The sequence below is a fragment of the Lissotriton helveticus genome, chromosome 10 (genome assembly GCF_964261635.1).
Source record: "Lissotriton helveticus chromosome 10, aLisHel1.1, whole genome shotgun sequence".
Lineage (NCBI taxonomy): Eukaryota > Metazoa > Chordata > Amphibia > Caudata > Salamandridae > Lissotriton > Lissotriton helveticus.
In genome coordinates this window covers 1,097,107,184-1,097,120,150 of record NC_136071.1, presented here as the reverse complement: position 1 = coordinate 1,097,120,150, position 12,967 = coordinate 1,097,107,184, and the positions used below count along the sequence as shown (strand labels likewise).

At 46.7% G+C, this 12,967-nt stretch overlaps 1 protein-coding gene across 1 annotated transcript in view; it reads left to right on the top strand.

Moving 5' to 3' along the window:
- The first annotated feature begins 3,142 nt into the window (after positions 1-3,142).
- Positions 3,143-12,967, top strand: part of LOC144784794 (tumor necrosis factor ligand superfamily member 11-like) — a 39,424-nt gene continuing 29,599 nt past the window's right edge. Inside the window, exon 1 of the mRNA XM_078663829.1 lies at positions 3,143-3,684. Within this exon, the coding sequence (XP_078519955.1) occupies positions 3,442-3,684 (243 nt within the window). The 5' untranslated portion in view covers positions 3,143-3,441. The remainder of the gene's footprint in view (positions 3,685-12,967) is intronic.

Here is a 12,967-nt window from a genome sequence, read left to right as displayed (position 1 = left end):
TCCAGTGGCCAAGTGAGCAAGGGACTCACGTCTGAGCATACCCTGCCACAAAGCGATACAAAAGGGGACGATGGACGGAGCATTTGAGCAAATCAAACACTCACCCCCAGTCAACTGATCTGGGTTTAATCCATCACCATTCTTTAGCTCACTCGGCCACCCCAGTTCAGACATGGCAATATGCAAATCAGTCTGACCCTGTGCCTCATGGGAACAGTCCAGCCCGAACTGCCAAGCCATGTCTTCCCTGGACCGGAAACAAGCTTCCTGGGACCGGTTTCGGATTCATAATCCTCATCAGCCAGGCTATCTTGAATCCAGTGGCCAAGTGAGCAAGGGACTCACGTCTGAGCATACCCTGCCACACTTAGGGCGAACAAAGCGATACAAAAGGGGATGATGGACGGAGCGTTTGAGCAAATCAAACACTCACCCCCAGTCAACTGATCTGGGTTTAATCCATCGCCATTCTTTAGCTCACTCGGCCACCCCAGTTCAGACATGGCAATATGCAAATCAGTCTGACCCTGTGCCTCATGGGAACAGTCCAGCCCGAACTGCCAAGCCATGTCTTCCCTGGACCGGAAACAAGCATCCTGGGACCGATTTCGGATTCATAATGCTCATCAGCCAGGCTATCTTGAATCCAGTGGCCAAGTGAGCAAGGGACTCACGTCTGAGCATACCCTGCCACAAAGCGATACAAAAGGGGATGATGGACGGAGCATTTGAGCAAATCAAACACTCACTCCCAGTCAACTGATCTGGGTTTAATCCATCACCATTCTTTAGCTCACTCGGCCACCCCAGTTCAGACATGGCAATATGCAAATCAGTCTGACCCTGTGCCTCATGGGAACAGTCCAGCCCGAACTGCCAAGCCATGTCTTCCCTGGACCGGAAACAAGCATCCTGGGACCGGTTTCGGATTCATAATCCTCATCAGCCAGGCTATCTTGAATCCAGTGGCCAAGTGAGCAAGGGACTCACGTCTGAGCATACCCTGCCACACTTAGGGCGAACAAAGCGATACAAAAGGGGATGATGGACGGAGCGTTTGAGCAAATCAAACACTCACCCCCAGTCAACTGATCTGGGTTTAATCCATCACCATTCTTTAGCTCACTCGGCCACCCCAGTTCAGACATGGCAATACGCAAATCAGTCTGACCCTGTGCCTCATGGGAACAGTCCAGCCCGAACTGCCAAGCCATGTCTTCCCTGGACCGGAAACAAGCATCCTGGGACCGGTTTCGGATTCATAATCCTCATCAGCCAGGCTATCTTGAATCCAGTGGCCAAGTGAGCAAGGGACTCATGTCTGAGCATACCCTTCCACACTTAGGGCGAACAAAGCGATACAAAAGGGGATGATGGACGGAGCGTTTGAGCAAATCAAACACTCACCCCCAGTCAACTGATCTGGGTTTAATCCATCACCATTCTTTAGCTCACTCGGCCACCCCTGTTCAGACATGGCAATATGCAAATCAGTCTGACCCTGTGCCTCATGGGAACAGTCCAGCCCGAACTGCCAAGCCATGTATTCCCTGGACCGGAAACAAGCATCCTGGGACCGGTTTCGGATTCATAATCCTCATCAGCCAGGCTATCTTGCATCCAGTGGCCAAGTGAGCAAGGGACTCACGTCTGAGCATACCCTGCCACACTTAGGGCGAACAAAGCGATACAAAAGGGGAGTGTCAAAAAGGTTTTGTATCACGAAAGTCAACAAATGAGTTTACCTCACGTCAAAAATGGGTTTATCTCACGAGTGTGAACAAACGGGCGTACCTCGCCCATGTCAAGTGTGAATTAAACTATTGAAGTTGGGCAGCAGTTTCTCCTTCTTGACCCTACGGATCTGGAACGTTCTGCATTTCGAATGTGTATCAGTGGTGCTTAGAGATGTATTTGAATATAACTGTTGATGGTATCATATGTGTAATTATTGTTTGGGCAGAGGGGAGTAAAACCAATGATAATAAGAAGGAAAAGAAAAACTAGAAATGATAGTGGTATACCAAGACTGGTAATAACCGTAATAATAATTATAATTATTATTATTATTATAATAAGAAGATATACTAGTAATGCTAATACTGCTAATTATAGCAATCATACCATTAATAATAATAATGGTGATAGTACTAATACTGCGATGAATAACAATAGCTCGCAATTCACACCTCCATCTTTCTGAGGTCGATAAGTAAGCCCTTTTGAACTGATAACTGCCTGGGAAGGTGAAGGTTCGCGCTACATATGCGCCCACTGCGTTAATTGCTTCTTTACACTGTGGACGTCGGGGGTTTGAATGAAAAGTTAGGCGACAGCGCCGCAGTCGTCTTCTTACTTTTGCTTGTACAGTCTGTTCATGCTGTGCTTGAGATTGTGTGCCTTTTGCCTGCGTTGCTTCGACTCTATGGCATGCTATTGTTGTTTGTTCTATTCCTGCAACAGTTCTCTCATGTAACGTAACTGGTTCTGACACCTTCGGGTAAAGTCCGCGCTTTATAAAAATGCATTAAATAAATAAATAAAAGCCCGAGACTTCGAGCTGACCAGTGCTACGAGTGTTGTTTCTCCGGTCCTGTGATGTCTCTTCGCGCGGATTTTAAGTGCATGTACTCGATACGTTTTCCTTCTTTTATACGGCTTTATACTTCTGATACCCGTATTTGTCTACGTTCTCTGTATTCCTGGTAGATATATATATCGCAGTTCTACATAGCACGAACTCGATCCGAAGGTATTGGGCGCTATACACGAGCACTCGTGCAAGCATACATTTGTTGCATATAGGGGCAGATTACGTGATTTGTCCAGACTCACAGGATGTGGACGCGACCCCGAGGCTCGAACCCTGGTTTCAGGCACCATAGTCGCCAATCTAGCCGGCGGACCACGTCCTCTCCCCCAACAATAGTCTTGGAAAGAATGGCTGATGCTTTCAAATCCCTGCGCCTTTGTGTGATCTTGGCCGGATCAACCCTCCTCCTTTGCCAGAGCTAAGCAACAGAGGGAGCCTGAACTGTTGAAAGTTTAAAGGGGCGAAGTACACGGATGTGTTGGGGGGAGGGGGGTTCTCGGCGACAGAGCAAACAGTGCGTTTTACACCCGTGCGCCCGCACATGGCCGTGTTGTTGAGGGGCAGGGCTGGTGCTCGGGTGCCAGGCACAGGCCCACCCCCTGCTCCAGCGGAGTTTGTTGCAGCTCCGGGCCAGCCCCTCCCCCGGCCCTCTTCCCTCCTCCTTGGAAGCCGCGGCGGCTTTTCTTTTTCCGAGTTGCCTCTTCCGTGTGCTCGCCAGAGGGATCCAGCGGGTCGGCAGGGGCGGGCGCCTCGTTGAGTGCCAGTGTGTGTCTGTGTGTCTGCCTGTGTTTGTGTGTGTGTTGGATGTGTGTGTGTGTTGTTTGTGTGTGCGTGATCCAGGGGTCCCAATGGCACACCACCAGCAGAACGGACAGCAGTACTACCGCACTGACAGCAGCGACTCCGCAGCCTGCATGATGCCCCCGCCAGGAGGCAGGAAGCAGGAGGAAGACCCCGAGAAGGAGGGGGCGACGAAGGCACGGAAGAAGTGCAGCCCCGTCTGGCCCGCCACGGCCGTGATGGCCATCCTGGCGCTGCAGATCGCCTCCACCACCGGCCTCTTTGTTTACTTCACCATGTCCATATCCAAGGTGAGCGGCTGGCAAGGTTACTGACCCGATTGTGCCCACAGGGGGCTGACCAGTTGGAGTCTGAGCGTGGTGGCAGGCCCCGGCACAAGTAAAGCCGAATATGAGGGGGGGGGGCAAAGGGAAGTTGGAGCTAGCTGGCCCTCCAGGGTATGTGGAGAGCTTGCAGGCACAAGACTCCATCGAAGTTAGATAACCCCTGTTCAGGCTAGTGTCAGTAGAAGCTGACCAACCCGAGTCCGAGGGGTGAACTGAACACCCTGAGTCTGAGGGGGCTTACCAGCCTGAGTCTGAGGGAGAGCTGTCTAGCTAGAGTCTGAGGGAGAGCTGGCCAGCCTGAGTCTGAGGGGTGCACTTACCTCTGGTCAGTGACCAGGCGAAGATGGACAAACTTGCTCCTATAACATCACTTCTTATTTTGGGTCAAATACCCACATTTTCAGCCAGTATTCGGAAAGAAGCACACTACCGCTCCTTGACACGTGCATCAAGCACTGATTTCCTGGAGCTCTCACATTTGCAACATTGACAAATACCAGCAGGTGGACGTGTTCACGCGTGGAAGTAGGTTCGTGCAGAGAGTGTGCAGGTAGGGATGTGCCCAGCCAATCAGCTTCCAGGACACTTAAAGGACACTTAAAAGTGCACATGAAGAGTAGGTTGTCTTGGGTTCCAGTCGGTGCTGCATTGCACTGGCCTCCGAGCTCTGAGACGTCAGCCCTCGGGCCTTTCCTTCTGTGATGCCGCAAGCATTTCAAGAGTAACATTTGTAAATCAGGCTTTTGTCATTCTGGATGAGTTTTATCATCTCACTAAAGTTGTGTATTGAACAAATCGAGTGTTTTATGTCACACCCAAGACAACAGTTTAGTAGGGCTTGGCTTTAAGCATTGCAAATATTGGCTTGTAAGTGAAGCAGGGTTTGCCCAGGATAACACGGTATGTTCAGTCGTGCAAGTCAGGATTAGAACCACAGTCGCTTGGATACAGAATCTCCCCTTGTGATGTCCAGAGCGATGACTCCTGATTTTCTCTTACAAAGAGCACATCTGTTGGTATTTTTCTGCTCTTCAAACTTTCATCTAAGAATGAGTTTGTTATGTTAGTGTCGGGACATTCTTTAAATTGTTGTGTGCTCTATAAATTCACTCAATCTTTCATGTTATGCTATGTTATGTTGTCATATGATTTTTTTATCTTGTTATCTTACATTGGTCTGCGCTAATTTATTGTGTCAGACTTTGTGTAGCATATTTCTACAATTTGTGCTTGCTTTCTATTTCCAAATTTAAGACATTGGAAATACAAAATAGTGGAATGTAATGCTGGCGAGCATTTATCAGACCAAGGCCACTCTGGCTGAGCTGGGGACTCAAAGTAACTGGGCCTATCCCAAGTCCCTGAAACAGAGACGATACATTTGGAATATAATCTTTTGATAACAAGCAGGTCACAGTTTGAGTGCAGAATGCCTGGATTTAAATGCACGCGCTCACAACTAATATTACACCAACTCCTCAATTCTCAGGACGTTTCCCATCCCCAAGGCAAAAAAGATGCAAAGTTTTCAACAGTGTCTGTTAATAAGCTCCATACCATATGGAAAGTGACGTACCTTCCGGTGAGCACAGCTCCACAATAGAGGATCTGTCCTAAAACTGAGGTCTGGGTGGCATAAGCCTGAAGGCACTCTGAAAATAACTTTCATGGCCATTGAAAGAGAAAAACCGTTGCAGAACTAATATCTTATCTTCCCTTATAAAATACGTTCTTAAATTCTGGAAAATAAAAGGGGAGCCTTATAAAACAGTTGCTATAGTTTGCGTGGACAGCCCTCTCCTCAGACATACATTAACATTGTAGGCTGATGCTGAACTTTCTGAAGAAAGGCTGAAGAACTGAGAGCGCTAATCAAGTAACTGCGATTGACAAAGCCAATAGGTCTGACCATGTAAGTTCCAATTTCAAGCACTCCCTGTTTTGTCAAATATTGGAAATTAGGCAAATTGAATGAATTGATGTGCCTAAGATCACACCAAGTGGTCAGAAGACGTAAATCTTCTTGATGCTACTACCAGCCGTTACATACTCACTTAACCACACCCCTCCTTTGTTCCATAGTCGAGATTCACAAGGCTCCCAAAAAAGAGTCTTAACTTGTGAAAAGCATAAACTACACTTACACATGTGAAATTATCATTTGTGGTAATTCACAAACATTTCCAGTAGGCCCAGATTAATAAATGCTTAATGTATGTGTTTTGTACATAACCACAAATCGCTCTGAGACGTTTGCACCTGGTTCCAAAACCTTACTGATGCAAAAGTTAGGCACTGTATAGATTATGCAAGTGAAGTTTTTTTCAAATTAAACATTCTTATTTTTCTGTTTTGCTTTTTTCTCCAGTAACATTACTGGCCCTATTCTGGTTATCCTGTTTCCCACAAATTGAGAATTTCAAATTGACTGTGCACCACACCCCACTTTTCACCCAACGAATGCCAGGACATTTAGTTGCAAATTAGAAGATTCCAAAAACGTTTATGCGTGTTCAAGAAAACTTTTGTAGTTCCCCACAAAGGTCTATTACATTGTTGACATCCACAACACTTGCTTTACATACCCTTGACCACTAGTGTAACCTTTTCTTATGTTCACAACTCTCAGTAATTTCCCTATCTGTCAATCTTACCCCATAGTCACATAAGGTGTTTTAACTTTGTTCATTTTTGGGTTAACTTGTCATAAATCTCAGCACACGTGTGACTGCAGGTAAAAGGCAGTGGATGTAACAATGTCCAATATTAAACAATGGACCGAAGCTTGTCTGCACGTCCAACACCGCAATTATTGCGCTTTGAACAGCACACATCACGAATCACACACCTCGCACCTAACATGAAGAATACACATTAGGCAGAATATTACCAGACACAAGAAAGGTGCTCTGATGCCCTACAGGTGGCAGATTGTGCGCTATATATGTCAGGCCACTGGAATTATGCGATTTTACAGATGCATAGTTTTCCACATTTTTATGTATCGGTCACAAAATCCATCATCTGCTGCAAAAGCGGCTGTTTATAATAGAACAATGTTTTTTGCTCAAAAGGCACTAAGAAATTTGCAATGTCTTCTGTTGTGCAGTGAAAGGGCCTTTGCAAAGGTTGACTGGTCACCTTTCTGATGCTTAATGCTGTGTTTGTCTGTTAAACTGGTGCTAATGAGATGAAATGTTCGCCCAAACACTGTTTAACGTGTAAACATGATAATATAACGGAGTAATACTATCACAAAATGTGCTGTATTGTGCTGGGTAATTTCCCTTTCTTGCCACATAATTTAATCCCACCTGCCGCATAGAATGGTCCTCCCCCGCTGTATACTTTCAATGGCCCTGGCTATAGGGCTGCCACTTAATATTAACAGCGACAGTGCACCAGGAAGTGGCTGTGGGAAAGGAATGTACCATTGTCTGCTGCAATAAAATAAAGGCGAGAGGAGGGTTGTTTTCATGATATACAGCTCAGCCCAGTGTTTTCGACTCCCCCAGGCTATAAACAAATACAGCTTTGAGGAGAGTTTAAAGTAGAGCGAGGCAGCTAGACAGAAACTACAGAACTCTTTCCTGTCTTCAGAACATGAAAGTGCTATCTCACGCGGGCCCTGTCATGAAGGTGTGCACTCACACAGATCCCTATCATGAAGGTGTGCGCTCACGCCTGGTTTTAGGGGATTGCACTCTTTAAAAGGCATGAATGTCTGCAGGTTGGTGGGTAAGTTGCAGACAGTCACAGCTCGTCAATAGTGAGCAGTGGTTGCCTCTCCTTTCTCGAGCTGTTATGGCCCATTCGACCAAGTCAGTCATCACGGCGGTCTTGGACCCGCAGATATGGGAATCACTCAGGCTTTGGTCCTACTCGATCTGTCGGCTGCGTTCGACACCGTTGACCATGACATCCTTCTCGACCGTGTCGGACTAGCCGGCATCTGTGGCTAAGCCCACGACTGGATCAGATCATTTCTCAGTGACCGCACGCAGGCAGTTGGTTTGCCCCCCTTTCTATCTCCCGAACTCCACACCACTTGTGGGGTCCCCCAGGGTTCCTCACTGTCCCCTATTCTATTTAACATTTATATGCTCCCTTTGCTTCAGTCTCTTAAAACCTTTAAAGTTACCACTTTTAATTATGCAGACGATCTGCAACTTATCTTTAAAATCGACAATTCCCCAGATTCGATCTACCAATTTCAGAACACCATGCTCCATATACGTCATTGGATGGATGGTAACCAATTAAAGTTAAATCCTGACAAGACAGAACTGCTCCTCTTCGGCAAAAGCCAGCTATTCTGGGGCTCTCACTACTGGCCAGCTGAACTTGGCCCCCCTCCGACCCCGTCTAGCTCGGGTAAAAGTCTGGGGGTGTTTATTGATAGAGATCTATCATTAAAGCCCCAAGTGAACTCGGTTGTGTCCGCATGTTTTTTTCAGCTTCGCAAAATAAAAAAGATCAGTCGGATTCTCACACAGTCAGCTTTGACCCAGGTGGTGATGGCCTTGGTGTTGTCACACCTTGACTACGCCAACGCCATCTACCTGGGCCTCCCCGTGGTCCTTAGTAGACGTCTGCAGATGGTCCAAAATCAGGCAGCTAGACTCATATATCGACTTCCGCGCTGGCAGTCAGCCAGACCCTTAATGAGGCAACTTCATTGGCTCCCTATCATACAACGTGTTACTTTTAAAGTTGCTTGCATGACTTTCAAGACTCTACATGCTCGTTGCCCGAAATTCATCCAAGACCTCCTGCCCAGATACATTCCCCCTCGTAGCCTATGCTCTGCCTCTCAAACCCTCCTTTCTGTCCCTCGCTACAAGCTCCAACGCAAGGGTGGACGAAGGTTCGCTACCCTTGCTTCCAAATTATGAAATTCCCTCCCCATGGAAATTCGCTCCTGTACTACTCTTCTTCCATTTAGGAGGTATCTCAAAACTTGGCTGTTCGTCCAGATCATGGCCTAGCCCTCTTTTAAGTTTTCTAAAACTGTAGTTCCATAGCATCTGTCGGTTAGCGCCATGAAACCTCTGGGTGTGCGAGCGCTTTATAAAACCTTGTTAAGATAAGATAAGATATGTCTGCAGCACGTGCACTAACTTGGAGAAATCCCATTTAAATGCATGAACTGTAGAAAGTGCAAATGCATAAAAACAGGTGGCCGGACATAAAGCTACACGATATAAAAAGTCCTTTGTACCACTCGTCCTTCTCTGCAAAGCCACCGTTTATCTCCTTGAAGCAGATTTTAGAACAGCTGTTGAAGTCCTGGTCCTGACATATCTTGACAGCAGCTGCTCCCAGCTCGCCAGACCTGATGAAGAGCATCTTTCACATTGCGTCACTGCTGATGAAGGGTCTCTGGAGGTTTGACCGACTCTCACCTGTCCTCAAAGAACTCCACCCAGTCCTTGCACCGGTCTGCATCACCGCCCTAGTGGTACAATTGAGCACTCCATCTTGTTTGACAAGGTGGATCAAGGTCAGGATCTGAAACAGTTCATTTCCCAAGTCTGGTGACCCCCCTCCCCAACCAACCCCCCTGTCTCCTGCTTCTGAAGTCAGAAATGAAGGCTCTCTTCTTCAATCAATACCTCATCAATATTTTAGCTTCTGAGGATGGACTCCAGCTGGTACCCACCCTCTGCTGACTGCATCCCACCCACCTCTGCTCTCACATCCGTTGTCACCTTTGTGCACTGTTCTCTTGCTATGTTTACAAGTTATCAAACATGAGGGCAGCCAGCTGGTACCCGCCCACCTGTGGTCTCTCCTCCACGGTCACCTATGTGCACTGCTCCCTTGCTTTGCTTACAACATCCTAAAGACATGCTCATGCTTAGATATCAGTAACAGAACTCCTTGCTGGGTTAAGAATAAAGTGATGTTTGAAGGAAAAATCCGTGCTTGACTGGATGATGCTAATGCAAAAGCAACATTTACAAAAATATGGCCACATTTCAAACCACAATTAAACATCGGCAAATACTTTTATCTTGAAATATTTCATTATACTCTGATGGGAGCAATGTGCCCTTCATTTTCCCTTTACACTAATTTCTCGCAAAGGTCAGTGCACCTCTAATGTGTGCAATATGGGGACTTTGTGAAGAATAAAAGATGTGCACCTTTAATTCCCAGGCAGAGGTATGCTCATGAAAGAAAATCCTATTTGACAGAAAGAACTGCTGCTGTTTAGTCTACGTGCCTTGACTATGTGGGGCTCACCGTAAATTGCAAGGCTTTGCTCAATGTTTGCTCTCGCATGTTTGTCCCTCCATAAATAGCACACAGAGCTAAACATAGCACAAGGGCTTCCTAAAGGCACCTTAATCTGCTGTTTCTCCAGTTTAGGTTTGAGTGCGAGAACCGGTTACCCTGGGGTTTTCTCGGGGTCTTGAAAGTTCATCTTATTTTCTTGCTTCCACTTCCTTGTTGTGATTTCCGAGGGCTTCCTGGACTGGCAGATCGCGCTTTGCACGAAAGGGAAAGCACGGATTTCTCTTTCTTCGAGACACGGGACCCCTTTCCACAGCCTCACTCACTGAAGGCCATGGTGTGGGGTCAGGGACGAGGAACTTGTGAAGAAAGGACAGTCACGTGAGCACGGGCAGAAAGCAACTAAAACCACACACCGGGTCACCACTGTATTGTCCTGGTAAAGAAACCCTAGAAAGGCAAGTGGTGAAATGAGGACTAACTGATATTTTTAGTGGGTTTCTGTATGCGATACTTTATCCCAGAGTTATAAACCTTGCTCCCAAGAAACAGTTTCGGTCTTGTTCTGAAGTGGTCTTCCTCAGGATCTACCGAGACCGCCCTGCTAGGTAGCAATACTCTTAAATAGGATAATATTAATAATGTCTGTTAATACAGTGCTTAGAAACGGAAGTGCAGTATGAAGCACTATATAATAACAATTAATTATTAATTTTGAGTAGTGGTAGTAATATGTGTAGGATTATTAATATTTTGTTTTATAATTGTGACAAGGTTACGCTTCAAAGGGCACAGTATCATGCCACCGCCTCACCCTCAGTCTAAAGGGCACAAGCCACTTCTCAACAACGCTGATGCCACTCTACTGCCACACAACCAAGCAACATGCTGAGTTCAAGTATTTAGGGGTGAGTTGGCAAATGGTGGCTCGCCCATCATGTGGCTGGATCAGTAGAGGCACTGCCCATGGTGGCACAGACGTGGACGGCCGGCCATATATATGAAGATTTACCCTAGGTTGACGATAAAGAGAGTGATGGCTTGTCCACCATACCATGCCAGTCTTGTCAGCCAGTTGGCACTTTTTTGACTTTTCAACGCTAGACCTCCAAGCTGTCCTTGAAAAATGAAGAACATATGTCTCTGATACACATGAGAATGTCTACCAGCACACTAGGGGCGCGTTCCTCTTTTGTCACCTGGGAACATTGTGGTTCACATAGCGGCCCTGGACAGCAAGAACGCTGTCAGACATAGCTTCGGAAGGTCTGAATGCCAGGCTCACCAGTAGTTTCCCTAAAAAAAAAGGTTTTCCTGAAAGCAAGACTGGTGGCGTGAACGACAGCTCTACTGTCGGGAAAACAGACATCAACCATACTCCAGATAGGACACACGAGCCCATTTGCCCTTCCTCTAATCTCAGATGGCTGGGTCTGCCTTGAGGGGCAGAGGATGCAAGTCCCACAGTTTGAAGCCTTGTAAGCTAGCCTTCTGCCCCCATCATTTTATGTCAAGTAGACAATGAATTTAGGTGACCCACCGTGAGCATCTGGTCATCTTGTGTGGTGTCAACAGGGTGGAGAGGCAGGAAGGTGTTAGACAGTGGGTGACTTTGTGAAGAGGGTTTGCAGCGGTGGGGTACAGTATGCACTTTAGATAAAGATACTGTAGGAGGTATTGCTTAGCGCTCTATGGAGACTGCCTGTTGTCTTGGCAGGTGGCCCTCCGTAGAATCCAGTGCTGTACTTGGAACACCAGATATAATGCAGGCAAATAAGAAGAAGCCAGCGACACTGTTTCCAACTGAAATGTGTGTTCAAAACTTGTGGTGGGTCAAAACCCACCCCTTCTTACATTGTATATGATCAGTTAGGGAGAAAGTACATGGAGATCACTGAGAAATGTATTCCCAGCGAACACCCAAATGACTCCTAATTGTTCCTAAACTGAATCGGTTCAATGTGACCCCCAGACCTAACTTTACAGAACTGCCTTTGAGGTCGCTGTTCGACTCTTCAGGAAAACATGGGACTATAACATGTCATCATGTTTAATGCGAACAACATTGTAAAGTATCTCAGTGGGATAATGCGCCTCCATTGTAACTTCCTGGGCACAGCTTTAAATGTTAGTATGATCTGCTCTGCCTTTTCCCCTTCCAAGACTGACAGCTCGGGCGTCACTGTATAAGGTTTAGGAGACACCTTAGTTTCTACAGCATTTAAAGTGTAAGGTTTTAGATCACTATATACTAGCAAGTCCTTATTATAAGTTGTCTCTGAGTCTAAGAAGGAGTGTTTGCACCAACAAACAGACGACAGACTGAGGCTGGTGCTGATGTAGTGATGTACCTGCTGAGTGACCATGGTCCATTCACCACTGTACTCTCTCATAGCCTGTGTTAGGATTTTACAAATGAAATAGGATGCAGAGAATAAGGAAGCCACCATTCACGTACATTCAAGAGCACTGTGGACACAGATATTAGGAGTGATAAATAACATTCATGCAGATTGTATCGCATGCTATTGCATCCTCACAGTGTCTACTTGTAATTGCAAGCATACTGAACAGCATCCTGTTGAATCTTCAAAACTGCAACTTGTTGAACCGCATGCCACTGCATTCTGAACAGGCCCGGACTGGCCGTTGCAGGCACCGGGCAATCCCCCGTTTTTTGCAGCATAGCTGCAAAAACGGCCCTGTAACAAAATCGGCCGAAAACCGGCCCTGGCAAAGAGTGCGGTCGCACCCCCAGGGTAGAGGGGGGGCCGGCTGAGCACTTTGCCAGGGCCGATTTCGGTTCCCAGTCCGGCCCTGATTCTGAAATTGACACGGGTGTTTGCACGCATATGAACAACATGCCTGTTGCATCCTTAATCTCGACCAGCACGCTTTGCATCCTCAAAACTTCCACTAGCATTTGCATGTAAACAAAAGCGGTGAAAGCCCTAGAAGGATGCTGAATGTGAAATGCTTACCAATGAGGAAGCGGCCTGCAAGCACA